A 15,891-nucleotide genomic window follows, 5' to 3' on the forward strand; every position below is an offset into this window, starting at 1 on the left:
TTTTTTTTTTTTTTTTTTTTTTTTTTCGTTCACCGGCTTCGCCCGCTGCCAAGAGGGTGGCTCGCAGTGGGTGTGCCTGGCGATGATTAATTAGCGTTTGATGAATATGTATGAGAGAAAGGCAACCAACTCTGCTAACACGTACACACCGGCAGCATCCCCTGCGTTACAATAACGCGGCCAACCCCCTTCGTATAGCTCGTTTCAAGCCTGTGATAGCACCCCTCTCTCTATCGCTCTCTCTATGCTTCACCTCCACGGATTCTGCGACTCTTCCGTGAGCTGTATAACAATGCGTTTTCGGGTAAAAATTTTTGTTACGGAACGAACGTCGACCCAGGGCCATCCATTATGATTTACGCGGACCTCGTATGTACACGTTCAGATTTCGCGGTGAATTTTGTTAAAATATTCCGAGGAATGGCGAACACGTCGGGTCTACTGATGGTTTAGATCCTGGGATCGTTCCTGGCATCGTTGTGGATTTCCGTATGGAAAGAATTGCTGCAGTTGAATTTAGCTAGGTTGGGTAGCTAGTAATTATTGCTCGTTCGATCATCGAAATTTATGAGACACATGGCCATATAGCATCTATGGCTGGATAATATGTAAATAGATGCATAGAAAAGCAAATATTGTCGGGTAATGTTAATAACGTTATTAGCAAAGAATGGTTTCCTTCTTTTTTAGCTTCATTGCAATAAGGGGAATCGATTGGTAGAATTCAATTGTCGGATTAGTAATATTCATGGTGTACATTAACGAAACCAAAAGTGCTGGTAAAATGCTACGTATAAATACTCAATTAAAAATATTAGCAATAATAATCATTTATTTAGTATTACAAGTGATATCAATGTAATAAATATCAACATCGTTAACATCACTATCAACACAGTAAATATTAACACATAATAATAGTTAGTGTACCAAAATATTAATATTTACTAACATAAGTTGACACTAACATAAGTAACATTAATACGTATATACATTTGATATCACTAATATTGCCATACACTCTGAATTCCTTTACAACTTCTACAAATTACAATTTTACAAATTCACAAACATTTACAAATTCTTTTGCACTGTCAATTAATCGAAGAATCAATTTTAGCAATCATTTTACAACACAAATAACGATGTGATACCAAAATAGGAAAGCTGACAAAGCTATTAAGTATCAAAAATTAATCCAGAGACTCCTTAACATAACCTCAAACTCTCGAATCTACGAATCCGTTTTCCCTCTTTCCGTGTTAAAAATCAAACATACGATAATAAAAACGAGACGGAGGAAAGGAAAAAATGGCACAGTGAAAATAACGCGGAACCATGCTGTCCTCGTGGTATCGAACGCGTGACACATCGACTTTCCATGCGGTGCGTCCGATTGGAGGTATCGGGGCGCGTTCTACGCCCGATATCCATCAGTATCGCATAAACTGGCATGGTTGTATCGCGGGAAAATATCACCTCGGCAGCGAGGCAGGGCGCGAGGGGTTTAGATTTCGGCGAAACGGCGAGGCTGAAAGGCTGCCCGGCCTCGTGCGGCCGCGCGCGCCAGCGCGCTCTGGCGGATTGTTCGCGAAGCGAGGAGAACAATGCAAACAATGGCGGGTACGAAGCGCTGCGGTGAGACCCGGCTTACGCGGTGAATACAATTACATTATGAACTCGATTACCATTTAAATGGAAACAAACGTGAAATGCTAAAATACACCGACAACTCTCTCCTCTCTCCTCTCTCCTCTCACCACTCTGCCCGGCCAACCAGGGCCGCGCCACCCGCCGCAGCGCGCGAAAATGTGCAACCTCAACCTCTCGAGTGCTCGATCATCGGTATGCAAATAGAGTGAACAACGGTTCACTGGCGCCACTGTTGTTGCCGTTTTGAAAAATATTTCTAGTGCAGAAACTAACTGATTGCGAGAAACTAACTGATTGCATTCTTTCTCGAAAGCGGTTCATCGATTTGAGGTTAAGTTTCATTGGTAGCTTCTTCTGTGATTTCATAATTGGTATTGTACGTCGAATGTTGAATAGATAGGTTAAATGGGGTTTATTTGAGGGTCAAGAAGTTGGAATTTAATGGAATTTAATTGTTAATCGCGTTAATACTAAATTACCGATTTGTGATATGCATATGTTGTATTTATGGAAATATACTATAGCAATAAATGAGTAAATACAGCGTAAACCCTAAATTATGTCTAAGTGAGTAGCTTCGCTGTTTCAAACAAACGTGAAAGTATTAATTACAGGAAAAGTAAGTTTTAGGTTAAGTATACTTCAGTACCTTACATAGGTATATACTATTTTCCTGAAATTGGGTATATAAAATTTACCTCCAGTTCTTTATTACACCTCCAGCACTTATAAAGAATCACTTGAATAATTTTTCAAATTACAGCTTCTGTCACCAACATTTTTATATTTTTGTTCACACTTCAAAATACGATATTATTTATTTGGTCACCTAATATTTTCCATAAATAAATTCGTCATACTTTCATTTACACAGTGAATTCCCAAATAATTTCAAATAACAAGATGAATAAAAATCTTGGTCAATGATGTTATTTAAAAAACAAATAAAATTCTTTAACAGTGTGCAAAATATTTGTACTCACACATCGCACGTAAGTGCACATATTTTTCTCGTGTGAAATTCGTCGTCCATGCCGTGTACCACCCCGCCAGCGTCGATGGCCGTGAACGAAAAAAGGCTCCCGTTTAACGTGTCCCATCAGCACCCCAATTCTAATTATTATACACTTAATTTCCTAATGAACCGTATCGAATGGCAGGCTCGATGGAATGGCGTACTCGTGCACTGATTTCACGGGCCACCTGTCGCACTGCTGTCCTACCCTCCCCATTGGTTTCATCGAATTGGACACGCAGGGTGTAAGACATTATTCTGCGCGAAGGGTCACGGGTGCTCGATGAAGACACGAGTATTATTTCTCAGGCTGTGACGAGTCCTGTGACGAGGATTCTTCCTGCAGAGTCTCCGGTATTAGCTCAATCGACTGTGAGATTTATCCAACAGGCGAATTTTGTTTTATTTTTATTGTTTAATCTAAGATCCTTTCACATTATCTTTTTCTTCTAATATTTGGATTATTTCTTAGTGAATTATTTCCAAAATTGTCACATGGGTGTAAATTCGATTGTTACGTATAATGTATTTTAGGTAAATATACAGAGAATGAAAAGCAAGGGATTATGTTCTGGTAGAGGGCAGTTTCTGGATAATAATAATATAAAAATTTTAATTTGTTGTATATGGTTGTTGGAATAATAAAAAAATAATGGGAGGATTAAATTTAAATTCTGTTGGTGTTAATTTTCTATAATTTAAAAATTGATTTAAGAATTTAGATGTAAACAGAAGTTTTGAAATGAGAAAATATGTATCAGTGACGAAGGTAGATTGATTTTATTTGTGGAAGTTAATTATTGCTGTGTATAAACTACTATGCATCACGCAATTGGCAATATTGACTTATCAATATTCTTGTGTGTATTATTCGTATATTCTTGCAACCATAATCATTATAAATATTATTACATTCAATAATCAATATCAAAATTTGTATTGCTTGGCTTCCTGCTACTCTAAATTTATATTTCCCAAATCAGTTGCCAAAAAAGAATTGATCTGATCAAAACTCGGAATCTTATAAAATATACAAAAATTAATTACTATATCTATTCTTTAAATCGTTTCTTATATAAAATCAAAATTTCCAGGGATAATTTAAAAATAATTTTTTAACCGAAGAAAAATATTCTAAAATAAAAATTAATACGTTTCATTTAATTCTTCGTGATTGATTTAACACTTCTTCCCGTGAATAATATATATCTTTAAATTTGGGGATTTTTCTATCGTTCGTTTGACATGACGATTCACCAAAATTTGGTATCCTATTCCCAAAAGGGACCAACGGTTTGGAATTCTACACAAGTATCGTGATGCAGCAGGACCAATGTTATACCTGGTATTCAGTGACCCTATGTAGAATGTTCCTTTTTCTAGAATTCACGAAAGAATGAAAACCAGGGGCGTGTCGCTTGTACTTTTCTGTTTGGACATTTTCGAACAAAGCTGTATCAATATTTCTTGCGTTTCTGTGGTCGTATGGCGTGAGATCTATACGTTCTTTGCACCCTTCGAGCATCGCTTGTTACATTTCGAACGTTTATTATGACTAACCACAGGCTTCCTAACTTTGGAAAAATTGAAAGATAAATTATTAATCCACATTACAATTCTCAAACTTTATTCTACAAATCTTGGCAAATTTTTCGCTGTAACATTTATTAAGATATAATTCAGATCATGACAATTCAGATGTTATTCGAAAAATTATTGGAGCCTTTCAAAAATTAATTTCTCAGTTCATCATATTTCCAGAAAATGTATCTAAAATTAGGAGACAATAGTAGGGAAACCAATATGGCAAAATTAAAGTATCTAAGATTTAATATTTTTCTAAATACCACGTGGATCATTAGTAACTATTTCAATTTATTTTATTATTTCATCAGACTTCATTCTAATTCTTTTTTTTTATACCATTTTCAATAGATTTAACCCTTTGCACTCGACAATTTTTTGGCTAAAGAAGAGCAGAAATTCAAAGATTCTCTACTAAAATACCGACGATGCCTTTCTGAGCAATAAATAAAGAATTGTAGAATTATTTGATTTCGATACCTCGCACACAGTTACATTACATTAAATTTGATATATTAATTAATATCGATCTTCCAAATTTTATGAAATGGTGACTGAAGCTCACCTCTCGAGTGCAAAGAGTTAATATGGAATTACCAAATTTCCAAAAGGAGAAAAAGAAAAGAAGAGTTAACAATACAGACAATATCCAAACAAACGATACCAAAACAAATTCTGCTATTAAATCAAGCTCATAATTTATTAACCCCTTGATGACAGCGCATTCTTATTATAGTATATATGTGTATACTATAGTATACCTATACATATAGTTCACTTATATTATACATAGTACATATAATAGTATATTATATTATAATACACTATATAGTACACACACATATACATACTATACTACATATATTCTCGTAAAAGTCACTGCGGCTTGCTAATACACGTTGTCATACCTATTGACAGAAATGCAGATGTCGCTCACATCGGCATACGCGATATTTGCCCAAAATCGCAGTGGCTGAATCCAGTAAAACAGCAAACGAATTGCAATGACAAAAACATTGATACTGTATATTTATACACTCCGTGTATACACTCTTCGTAGTCGAAAGGTTAAAAACATACACCTATACAACCCCCCTCTAGAGTCCTCTTCCACACACGCATCGTTCCACCCTCTTTTACCGAAATAAAAGACCAAACACCTAATAAAACAGCGATACAAAGAAAAAGAGACACGAAGGGATGAAAAGTGAGGCTGGTGAGAATAGCGATGGAATAGAAACGGTGAAAGAAATTTGAAGTTTGGAGGCGGTTAAAGTCGTCTGTCCTTCGATATCGAAGAGCCAGCAGCGAACATACGGCGGTGGAAAAAAGAAGGAAAAGGGAGAATGGATCCCTTGGAGATAGATAGGTGCGGTCACTGTCAGGAGGGTTGACAAAGGCTGACCGGGGGTAGAAACATTCAAATGGTAATCGGCGCGCGTCTAACATATACCGACCCTCCGACCCCCTTGCTCGCGCTTAAGGGGTGCTCGCACCCCCTTGGCATACACCCTGCACATTCGCACCAGAATCAAACCAAATATTGGCAATATCATCCCTAGCATTGCTCTCCGCGACCTGCCTCCTACACTCGCTGGGAAACGATGTCCATTTGAATGCACGATTCCATTACCGACGACGATATATCGGCTCGAGGATATTATGGGATTAGGATTTCAAGGGAATGCTGAAAGAACACCGTGAAACTCGGTCACCAGCAGAGATACGACGCGACGCGATGCGACGCTGCAGTTTAACGATGCTGCTGATTGTAACGAATCGTCGCCTGTTTTATGGCTCTTCTTGTTATTTAAACGGCGTGCTTCCGATGTTAAACGACTGTACGGGTATTTACGTAGTGCCGGGAATTTCATCTTTTTCTATTCCAGCGCCGGCATGTTTTCTAGTAACGTATCGCAGGTGTTTGCTTTAATTTCGGGTTTACAGCGAATCGATTTTGCGGTGCTCGGGTGTTAAGGGTTTTAAGGTGTGTCGTATGATGCTTTGCTTTTGAGGTAATTATTCGATCTGGGTGATAAAGGCTTTTTGGTATTTGTATATCGTGGCTTGGTTTTTAGAATATGCGTGGCAGTTTTTATTTTAGTTCACAGGTCGTCGAAATATATCATAATGATTAATTATACTAGAGTATAATACAAGTGCTATTCTAAAAATATTTGTGATTTTGATTTCTCGAAAATAAGTAATTCCGATTTTTGGAATTCATTTCATTGTAGAAGATTGGAATCTGAAGTGAAGAGGTTCCTTCTTATTAATTATATATTTAACAATTAATATAATGATTCAAAAAATAAAATATTTATTTTGCTAGAGCAATCGCTATATTTCAAAATTAATTTTTCAAGATTAGCAATATTTTGGCAAACGCAATATACACTTTAGAGTCAAAAAATTGCCAATATTTAAACTAACGTAATTTCATAAAAAAATGTCCTAGAATCATCTTTTTTATCTTATGTTACAACTTGAAGTTTCTACTTTAAGAATCTATATTTTTATTTTAAGCTTATTGCAGCTGTATTACTATAGAATTTTAAATATGAGAGTATGTTCGTGATATCGAAAGATACCAATTGCGAATAAATTGCAAAGTTCAAGACCTACCACCAAGTAGAAAATTTTTTTTCCAATACAAAATTTACAGCATATGAAATTCCAAGTCTTGCTCTTTAATATAGAATAAAAATCAAGTCGTTCCGATTTTTATTCACCGAGTTACAATATTTTGAAATAACCCTTGCATTTCTTACATATACCCCTAACTTACTGGATGGATTTCTCTCATCCCTTTCTTCTGATTTGTAATTTTTCGATATATGCTCTCATACTAAACTCCAAACTTCAACTAAAAAAGTAAATAAATAAAAACTTCTGATTCTGCGATAATTTTTCACAAAGCTACAGCAGTTAAAAAATCGACAATTTTTCGGTCCGAAATTAATAATCCTTTGATCCCTCTACGGTGTATAGTGTACATAGCCACAAAATGTAGTTTATAATACACTGAAAAACTACATCGATTTTGCAATTTGCTGAAATAAAATAACTGACCATACGTAAACGTGCTCACCCTCTCTAACCTCTTCCAATCTCTCAAAATCGACCGGATAGTTGCTCATCTTCCCTAAATTAATCTACGTCCCATAACTCAATCAACAGCCCCCGATAATTAACGTCACGCTGCTCAGATACCGAACGATTCGAGTTATCATTCCTCCATTTAAAGAGCTGCTTGTTATCTGGTCGCACGCCATTACCGGAGATCAGATGGTCGGAACAATTATCTCGTAAAACGGTTGGCAAGGGTTTGCCGTTCGTATTCACGAATAGGTCCGTGATTCGCGATCGTTGTTGATTCAGCGCGTTGAACGTCGCACGTGCGCCGATGTAGACGTACGCAAAGCTCCCGCAACCCGAACTTCAGCACGCGCCACGATTATGCGATTACGCGATTACGCGTGTCGGTTGCTGTGCCCCGGCTGGCCCGTCGAAGAAGAGGTCCACGGATGATACCGTGGACCAATGACGCCGAACATTCTTTCCGTATCCCCATACAACGTCCTGGCTGACGATAAAAGATGTCTCTAAAAGTTCCTCGAGCTTTATCTTGCCGTTTGAACTTGACAGATACTTGGTGCGAAACAGGTGAGATTTTTCTTTCGAACTCTGTTGGCAATAGAATTATTCTTCCGCAATGTGTATCGATAATTATTAAAATTGACATAATGTACGTGAGAAATATAAAAATGACATTTGTTAGAAGAGCAGAATACTATAATTACGTGAACTTGACATTGACAACACTGTTCTTTCAAACTCTGTTGACACTAGGATTATTCTTTTGCAATATGTATCGATAATTATTAAAATTGGCATAGTGAATATGAGAAATATAAAAATGCAGCTATCTATTAGAAGAGCAGAATACTGTAATTGCTTGACATTAACAACACTCTTCTTTCGAACATGGTTGACACTAGAATTATTCATTTGCAATATGTACTGATCATTATTAAAATTGGCATACTGCACATAAGAAATATAAAAATGCTGATATCTGATGGAAGATCAGGATACTTTACATGAACTAGACATACATAACACTCTTCTTTCGAACATGTTCATAGTAAAATTATTCATCTGCAATGTGTACCCATAATTATTAAAATTGGCATAATGTAGAGTACTCTGAAGAGCAGGATACTCCAATTACATGGATTAGATATACATAACACTCACATTTACACATGCATCTACACGAAGAATATATAAACACATATAAACAGTTCACCTTAAATAGTCTAATCTGTTCTGTTCACTTTAGGTAAGTAAACTAAATTAAAACCAACGATTAAATGTATTACAAGAGCACAAAATTGTGTTATCCTATTTCATGCAAGTTTACCAGAAACAGATTTGCAATTTAATATTTTAAACCAAACTATAAAATGCAAAATATATTCTAATTTCTAAAATATCAATAGTATGATAGTATAATATGTAAAGGAGAAATAAATTATAAATTTATTCAGGAAGAAAAGATAATATTTTAATACCATGAATACGAATTTAAAGATGAAACTAAAACATTTTCCAGTTTTCAAAATTTTCTATGAACCTAAGAAAAAATTGAATCAGAAGCATTGGAAATTCTTTTGCTATAAAGATATAACAATTCACAGCTTCCCTTACATTTTCCTAAACTCAATGATACTATTCATGCCAAAATAAAAAAGAAAATCACGTGTATTTCAATATGTCACGTGTACTTACTTCTAATCTAGTTATTCGTTACCTAAGCTTCAAGATACCTCGTGCAAAGGGTTAAAGATCCAAACTGCAAGCTCTCAACGATACACCCCATTACAAACTTCCAGAAGCTCAGTGATACTATTTATGCCAAATAGTAGAAGAAAATCTATGTATTTCAATATTTCACGTGCACTCACTTCTAATCTAGTTATTCCGTCGTGTTCGTTACCTAAGCTTCAAGGTACCTCGCGCACAGGGGTTGAAGATCCTACCTGCAGACTCTCAACGATACACCCCGTTACCAACTCCCAGGGACCGAAGAAACGCGTAATAATTCTTCTCCGCGCAAAGTGCCAAAAGGTAGAATTCTAAAACAGTGGAAAATTAAGCGTCGCGGCATTACCACGCGGGTAGCAAGCGCGCAAGGGCGTGCACGGTGATCCCCGAATTTCGGGGTGACGCTATAAATCACAAAGCGATGCTGCAGCACAATGAGCCGCATCTTTCGCGGATAGTTGGAGAACATTTAAAATCGCATAACGCGTCCACGCGCGTTGCCTGCGAATCGGGTGGCAGGAAGAATTAAGGGAGGTAGGAGTGATACGTGGCGGTGGCACGAGCCGACACGTGGCAGTGCCGCTTTATACAAACAGCATTATGCACGCTCGTGCTAACATAAATTACTGTGGGTTTAATATCGGACGTCGACGTTGGCCATGGCCGACCACCTCCTGAGCAAAACACGTTAAATGCGGCCAATCGGGCACACTCTGTCACGAAACAGGCTTTCTTCGATTCCTCCTGATCGCAGGTGTACCCCTACGTGTTCACTCTTCGTCGAGTTTCTCTCCTTCGTTGCGTATCGGACCTTAGGATTACAGGGAATTCTTTAATTTTTATTTTGAGGTACTTTTTGAACTTATTTGAGAGATAGCTCTTTTCTTTTGCTAGAAAAAGAAAGGAAAAACAGGAGAAAAGAAAAATTTGGGAAGTTCGAAAAATAATTTATTTTTTTTTTGTCAGTGAGAAGTTTGGAAAGTAGTTTATTTGTTATATTAACCTCTTAGGTATGGCAGAATTTTTCGCGGAGTTGTTTCTCTGTACAGCAGAGTTCAACGCGAAATGATACAGTACTGAGTACCTGACACTGACGCATCAAAAACAAAGATTGTATACTTTATCTGTATATAAAACGTTATAAAACTGTTATAAAACGTTGCGAAGGCAAAGAAAGTGTGAAACAAAACACACGAAAAGGATCATTTAATTCAAACAGTGAGCAATTGAGCCATTAGAATGAGTCACTATAGTGGTGCGTAGTTTAGAAAGATGACACTCGCGAAAGCCACTACAGTAGTTGCATCGTGCCTAAGATGTTAATGAGAAGTTTGAGAAATAGTTTACTTTCTATATCAATAAGAAGTTTGAGGAATAATTTATTTTCGATGTTAATAAGAAATTTGCGAGAGAATTTATTTTTTGATATTTTATTTAGAATAATAAATTTAATATTACAACTATAATTTTAGAATACACCTACAAATTTATTATTTTAAATTATTATTTAGAATAATAAATTTCCACATTTTATAGAGAAAATAAATTAGCGAATTTAATGATTCATTAAAAAGTTGGCATGGTTCATGCTCATGGGGAACATAAGAATTTAAGAAGAATCGAAAGTAAGTAGCTGCACGGTGCGCGGTATAAACAGCTGACTGCACGGATGCAAACGAAGACAGAAAGGCGGTCGTATATGAATGGCAGCATTCGGGGAAAATCTCGGTTAAATTTCACAATAAGCTCTTTCATGACTCCTAAACGTGAAAGCGCTTGTAAGCGACTTTGGGGAGCCTTACTAGACGCCCTTGGAAAGCAGCCTGAGCAACTGTAAAGGCGAGAATGAACGAAAGAGGGAACGAAACGGCCTCGATAAGTGGACACCCCGCGGAGAATGACGGAATGCAGACCGCCTGCATGAATTAAAGCCGCCGGTTTATGAATGGATCTGGATCAGAATCGAAATTCTTCGGAGGAAACGTAGGGGTGGCTGAGCTGCTCGCTGCCAGCCGCGTTCTGATTTTGATCTCTCGGGATAGGGAATCGAAACCGGATGTTAATCCTCGAGTGCGAGACGAAGGGATGAGTTGAAAGAGAGGAGGTGAAACGGATTCGAGGATACTTAAATGTCTGCGTCGGGATTCCACGATGCAACAAAGAGCAGCGTTCAGAAATTTAAGTCGGTCATTAGGTATCCTTGCGATACGCTGAACCCTTTGTGAACGAGAAACGAAGATAACGATACAAGGAGTATATAATGAATCAATTAAAAATAACAAATCGAGAGAAATTTTCCGAATTAAAATATATATAGAACATTGATGAGAATGCAAAAATTATTTTTCGCTAAAATATACAAAAATTTTGTGGGGCACTGTATAATAAGAGATATTAAATTTCATGAGAGAACGAATTTTTATTGCTTCGAATTTTTCTTATTTCTAGCAGCTTTTATAAAATATTTCAGAAATACAAAAAATTTGCGAGGCACTGTGCGATAAAAAATCTTAAATTTCACGAGAAACTAATATTGTGGATATATGCACATAGGATAAAATTTTATTGCTTCGAATTTTTCTTATTTCTAGCAATTTTTATAAAATGTTTTAGAAAATACAAAAATTTTGTGAAGCACTGTGTAATAAGAGATATTAAATTTCACCAGAGTAGAAATATTGCAGATATATGTACATGACATCAATTTTATTGCTTTGAATCTTTCTTATTTCTAGCAATTTTTATAAATATTTAAAAAAATAGAAAAATTCTGACGTATATTATGGCATTCATCATCAAATGAATCTATTTATAATAATATTAGAAAATAAAGATTAAAAAATTCGAAAATTTTTCCTATATCTTTGCATTGAAGTTATAGAATATGTTTTCAAAGACTCGTGTCAAAAAATTGCGTCATTTTTCATACAATCGCGCAAATTTCACGTCGATCGCTCAAAATTTGTTTGCGCCGTGTACTTTAAAGCGTAGCAGCCTTATTATGTCGCGTAACATATAATTACTAAAACGCTATTTTATGTGGTGTACAGTTTACTACAAACTTAGGGACGTCCGCAGGTACAGGTCCTCTTAAAATGGCGGAAGTGACTTATATTCGAAATCCCTACCCCCTGCCGGATATAGTTCGCGAAGGAGTGTGGATACAACGACCTGTACTAGGTAATAAAGTTTCACCGAAGGATAAAGACTGGAGTGCCAAGTTAAAAGCTCATGAACGTCTCTTTGCGCATCATACGCTAAATAGTATCCGGAAAGATAATAGGCTTAAGAGATCGCAGGTAAAAGTACACGCGTTAACCTAACATTTTCAGTGTTATTTATACGTTCTACTATTTAACATAAATCTTTTCTTATAGTATATACTACAACCATATTTACATAATAAATATAGTATAGTATATTCTAAAGAATTATATAGCATAACTATTCATAATTCTAATTATAGATATTAATAATTAACTATTTCAAATTCAATTATTAATTATAGTTACATTTTATAGGAATAATTCTTATCCCATTTACTATATATTTGATAATAGCAAAAAAGAAATATAACTATGATTTACAAATTACACAATTACAATTTTAATTGAATATTATGAACTTTCTAGGTCCCAAATGATGCCCTGGATCTGGCACTTACAACAGTATATATTCACAGCAAAGACACATTGGTGCCCAAGTCCTACGTCCCTGTACAGCCAGAAACATTAGGAAAGAAAACCTGGAGAGTTTTAAAAAATCAAATCGCGGTAAAGTAAATCAATTAATTAATTAATTATCAATTTACTACTGCATCTTTCCCCAGGAATAAAATTCCTATCATTATTCGCATACTATTTTAAATAATAATTTAATAAATTAATAATTGTTTCGTCCGGACCTTTCTTAAAAGAAAAGAAGTCAGACGAGGTTAACGTCGTTTTACAAACATAAACTAGTTATTCGAGACTATAAAAGTTTATTTCGATACGATACAAGAGTGAAAAATAGTTTAGTTATTGCAAAAATTCTTTAATTTGAAATACTATAAGTACGAATCAGTGTCCTTAATATTAAATATAATAACGCGTTAATTACAACAATACCACCCCTGAGGTAAAAATTTATAGCTCAATATGTAACGAAACATTTATTATTTTATTCAAGATGACTATTATTTTGTGCTAAAAATATAGAAAATATACTATTCAGCCAATTTAATATCTCTAAATAAACAATTTTAGTAAGAAATTTATCATTTAAAATAGTACTTGAAATATTTTCTCTGCAAGTTTCGCTCGGTTCAGTGCTCCTAATACTTACAGACGGTTCAGACATATTCAGACATATATTTCTTGCCTAAAATTAATTAAGGTCGAGAAGGAACCGGAAGTTCCGGAGGACGCGCAAGACCCGGTGACGCTGTTCCTGAAGAAATCGGAGTGTCATCGTGGCCCGGTGCCAGAGAGACGAATCCACCCGAGTAGCGTGAAATTAAATATCAGCGGACCTCACTCGGTTCAATCTAATCCCGGATACAGTCGCAAAATCGACGGAACTTTTTACAGTATTTAAACAGTATTTAAACACGGATCTGCACGGTGTTTGAGATGAAAACCTGGCAAGCAAAGCTGTGCTAACAATCGTATTTGAGGAAATTAAATCAACGATTTTACGATTATCATCGGCACCGTCAATCGGACCTCTATATGTTTATGAATACGTTTCATTTTCGCGCAATTCGCCCGATAAATCTACACATTTACGTTCAATTAGCGCACAGTTTCGATTGCTTCGTCGTTTTAAATATTTTCCCAACGATACTTAAATCCGAAAGCAGCAGAGAGTGATCATGATACCCGAGATAGTGGCGTGTCTTTATTTTTGTATGAATGTGCATGCTTGAGACAATCACTTTGTGTACGTGTATATCGTATATCGCGAGGCACTGTGTAATAAAAGATATTAAATTTCACGAAAGAACGAATATTGCGCGATAAAATTTTATTGCTTCGAATTTTTCTTATTTCTAGCAATTTTTATAAAATATTTTCCGCTACAGGAAATGAAATTTTGATAATGTTTGAATATGATGTATATTTAAAGTAAAGTATGTATCGAGAGTAGCAGATATAGGTGCTTTAGATGAAATTAAGTAATCAATTGTACTGCTATCTATTTTTTAACGTGAAATAAAAATAAAAATATAGGATTTCATTGCAAAAGCAAGAAATTTTTTATCTGTATTACGTGTGTCTTTAATATGTTTATTACATACCCTAGTTTTCAATCCTAGTTTTGTTTAAATTAAAAATCCCAAAATTAAAAGTAGAAACTTTAAAACCCATGCATGAAATTTTGCAATGGAAAGTAGACTATATGAAAAGTAATTTTTACTCCTACTTATTGCTAATTTATGAAATAAATAATACAATAGAGTGCTAGATTATATAGAATATTAACTTTAAAATAGTATCATAAAACGATAGAATCATAATTATTTATCTGCTATTCAGAATTAATGATTCTTATATTATGCTGAACACTTTTTCGCATTTTTAATTTATACAAACAATAAAAATAACCATTAATATTTACATAGTAGTCACTTAGATCCAAGTAAAAATTTGTGTTATCCATTACTGACAGTGAAGAGACAACAAATTGTGAGTATTGGTTTTATGAGAGTGTGAATGTTAGTTTTATATGTGGGAATGGAATCTAGTACGAATGTTGATAAAAGATGTTTAAAAGAATATGCCAGAATGAAACAGTTACTTGAGAATCGCCATAGAATAAACATTAGTTAATAAGAATGAGAGAGAAAAAAAAGAATTTTCAAGATAGAGTCAATCTTTGTGTTTAAAAATAATTTATTTAGAATTGTTATCAATATTTAAATATTATTATCTAAACATATTAATTTGTCAATTGTTAAAAAACGTGGAAGGTATTGGTATTCATTTCCATCCACAAAAATAATTCACGAATAACATAATACAATTTAACACAAATATTAAAAGATAAAATTTAGTCTCACTGTCAAAATGGTCGTAAAAGTTAAAGACATTGTGTTCATTCGATGAGATAAAGTTGCAAGAAAGCACGAAAAATACTGCCAGCCTCTAAACAAGCAGCGCAATAAATACCCTTGCTTAACCACCCCGAAAACCGATCATATCTATTTCGAACATGTCAGCAAATTTGTTCAGTAGATATCTCGACCTCGTAACTCGTCTCTCCGAAATCTTGGCAGCGATCTGCCGCGTGCATTCGCCCCTTGAGCCATCGCTGTGACAAGAACCGAAAGCGTGAGTCAGTGCACGGCCGCGTTCTCACTGTGGAGCAGCCGAAGGGACAGAATGTCCCATTACCCGGGTAATCCTTGTTTGTAATAAACCAGCACCCTGCTGCCAAGGGGGTGGCGGCCACCCTCGCCGCATAACGTCGCGGAGGTGGAGTCATCTCCGCACGCATATGCTGCTCATGGAATATCATTTATGTTTCGCCCTGTGCAGACGTCTATCTTGGTGTCCCTGCTTCTCCGTTTGACCTGTTCAACCCCTCTGCAACCCTCTTCCAGCACTCTGTCCTTATACATACGCCTAATCCGGCCATGATTGTCGCGGCGACCGCCTCGTCACGAAGACTCCTCCTCGCTCACCCTTTTTTCCTCTTTTTCCAACCACTACCACTCCGAACCCGGTTATCTTTTTAACGACATTGGAAGGTGAATCGAAGGGAACCGAGATTATTGTTTCGCTAGTACTGAGAGAGATCCTCCACGGGGTTTCGGTGGTAGGTAC

The 15,891-nt window shown here is 35.8% G+C and overlaps 1 protein-coding gene across 1 annotated transcript; it reads left to right on the top strand.

The window, feature by feature from the left end:
* The first annotated feature begins 12,177 nt into the window (after positions 1-12,177).
* LOC108549973 (uncharacterized protein C1orf194) lies at positions 12,178-13,660 on the top strand. Its single transcript, XM_017903560.1, has 3 exons — positions 12,178-12,381; positions 12,715-12,855; positions 13,460-13,660. Exons 1-3 carry the CDS (start codon positions 12,178-12,180, stop codon positions 13,658-13,660), a joined length of 546 nt encoding a protein of 181 aa, XP_017759049.1.
* The last annotated feature ends 2,231 nt before the right edge of the window (positions 13,661-15,891 follow it).

The sequence above is a fragment of the Eufriesea mexicana genome, unplaced genomic scaffold (genome assembly GCF_001483705.2).
Source record: "Eufriesea mexicana isolate 0111107269 unplaced genomic scaffold, ASM148370v2 scaffold2393, whole genome shotgun sequence".
Lineage (NCBI taxonomy): Eukaryota > Metazoa > Arthropoda > Insecta > Hymenoptera > Apidae > Eufriesea > Eufriesea mexicana.

What these genes read in the sequence shown, in the direction of transcription:
- LOC108549973 (XM_017903560.1), top strand. Translation starts at nt 12,178, where the DNA reads ATGGCGGAAGTGACTTATATTCGAAATCCCTACCCCCTGCCGGATATA. An exon ending in ATAGGCTTAAGAGATCGCAG is followed by an intron (nt 12,382 to 12,714) that starts GTAAAAGTACAC and finishes TGAACTTTCTAG; the next exon opens with GTCCCAAATGATGCCCTGGA. An exon ending in TTTTAAAAAATCAAATCGCG is followed by an intron (nt 12,856 to 13,459) that starts GTAAAGTAAATC and finishes AAATTAATTAAG; the next exon opens with GTCGAGAAGGAACCGGAAGT.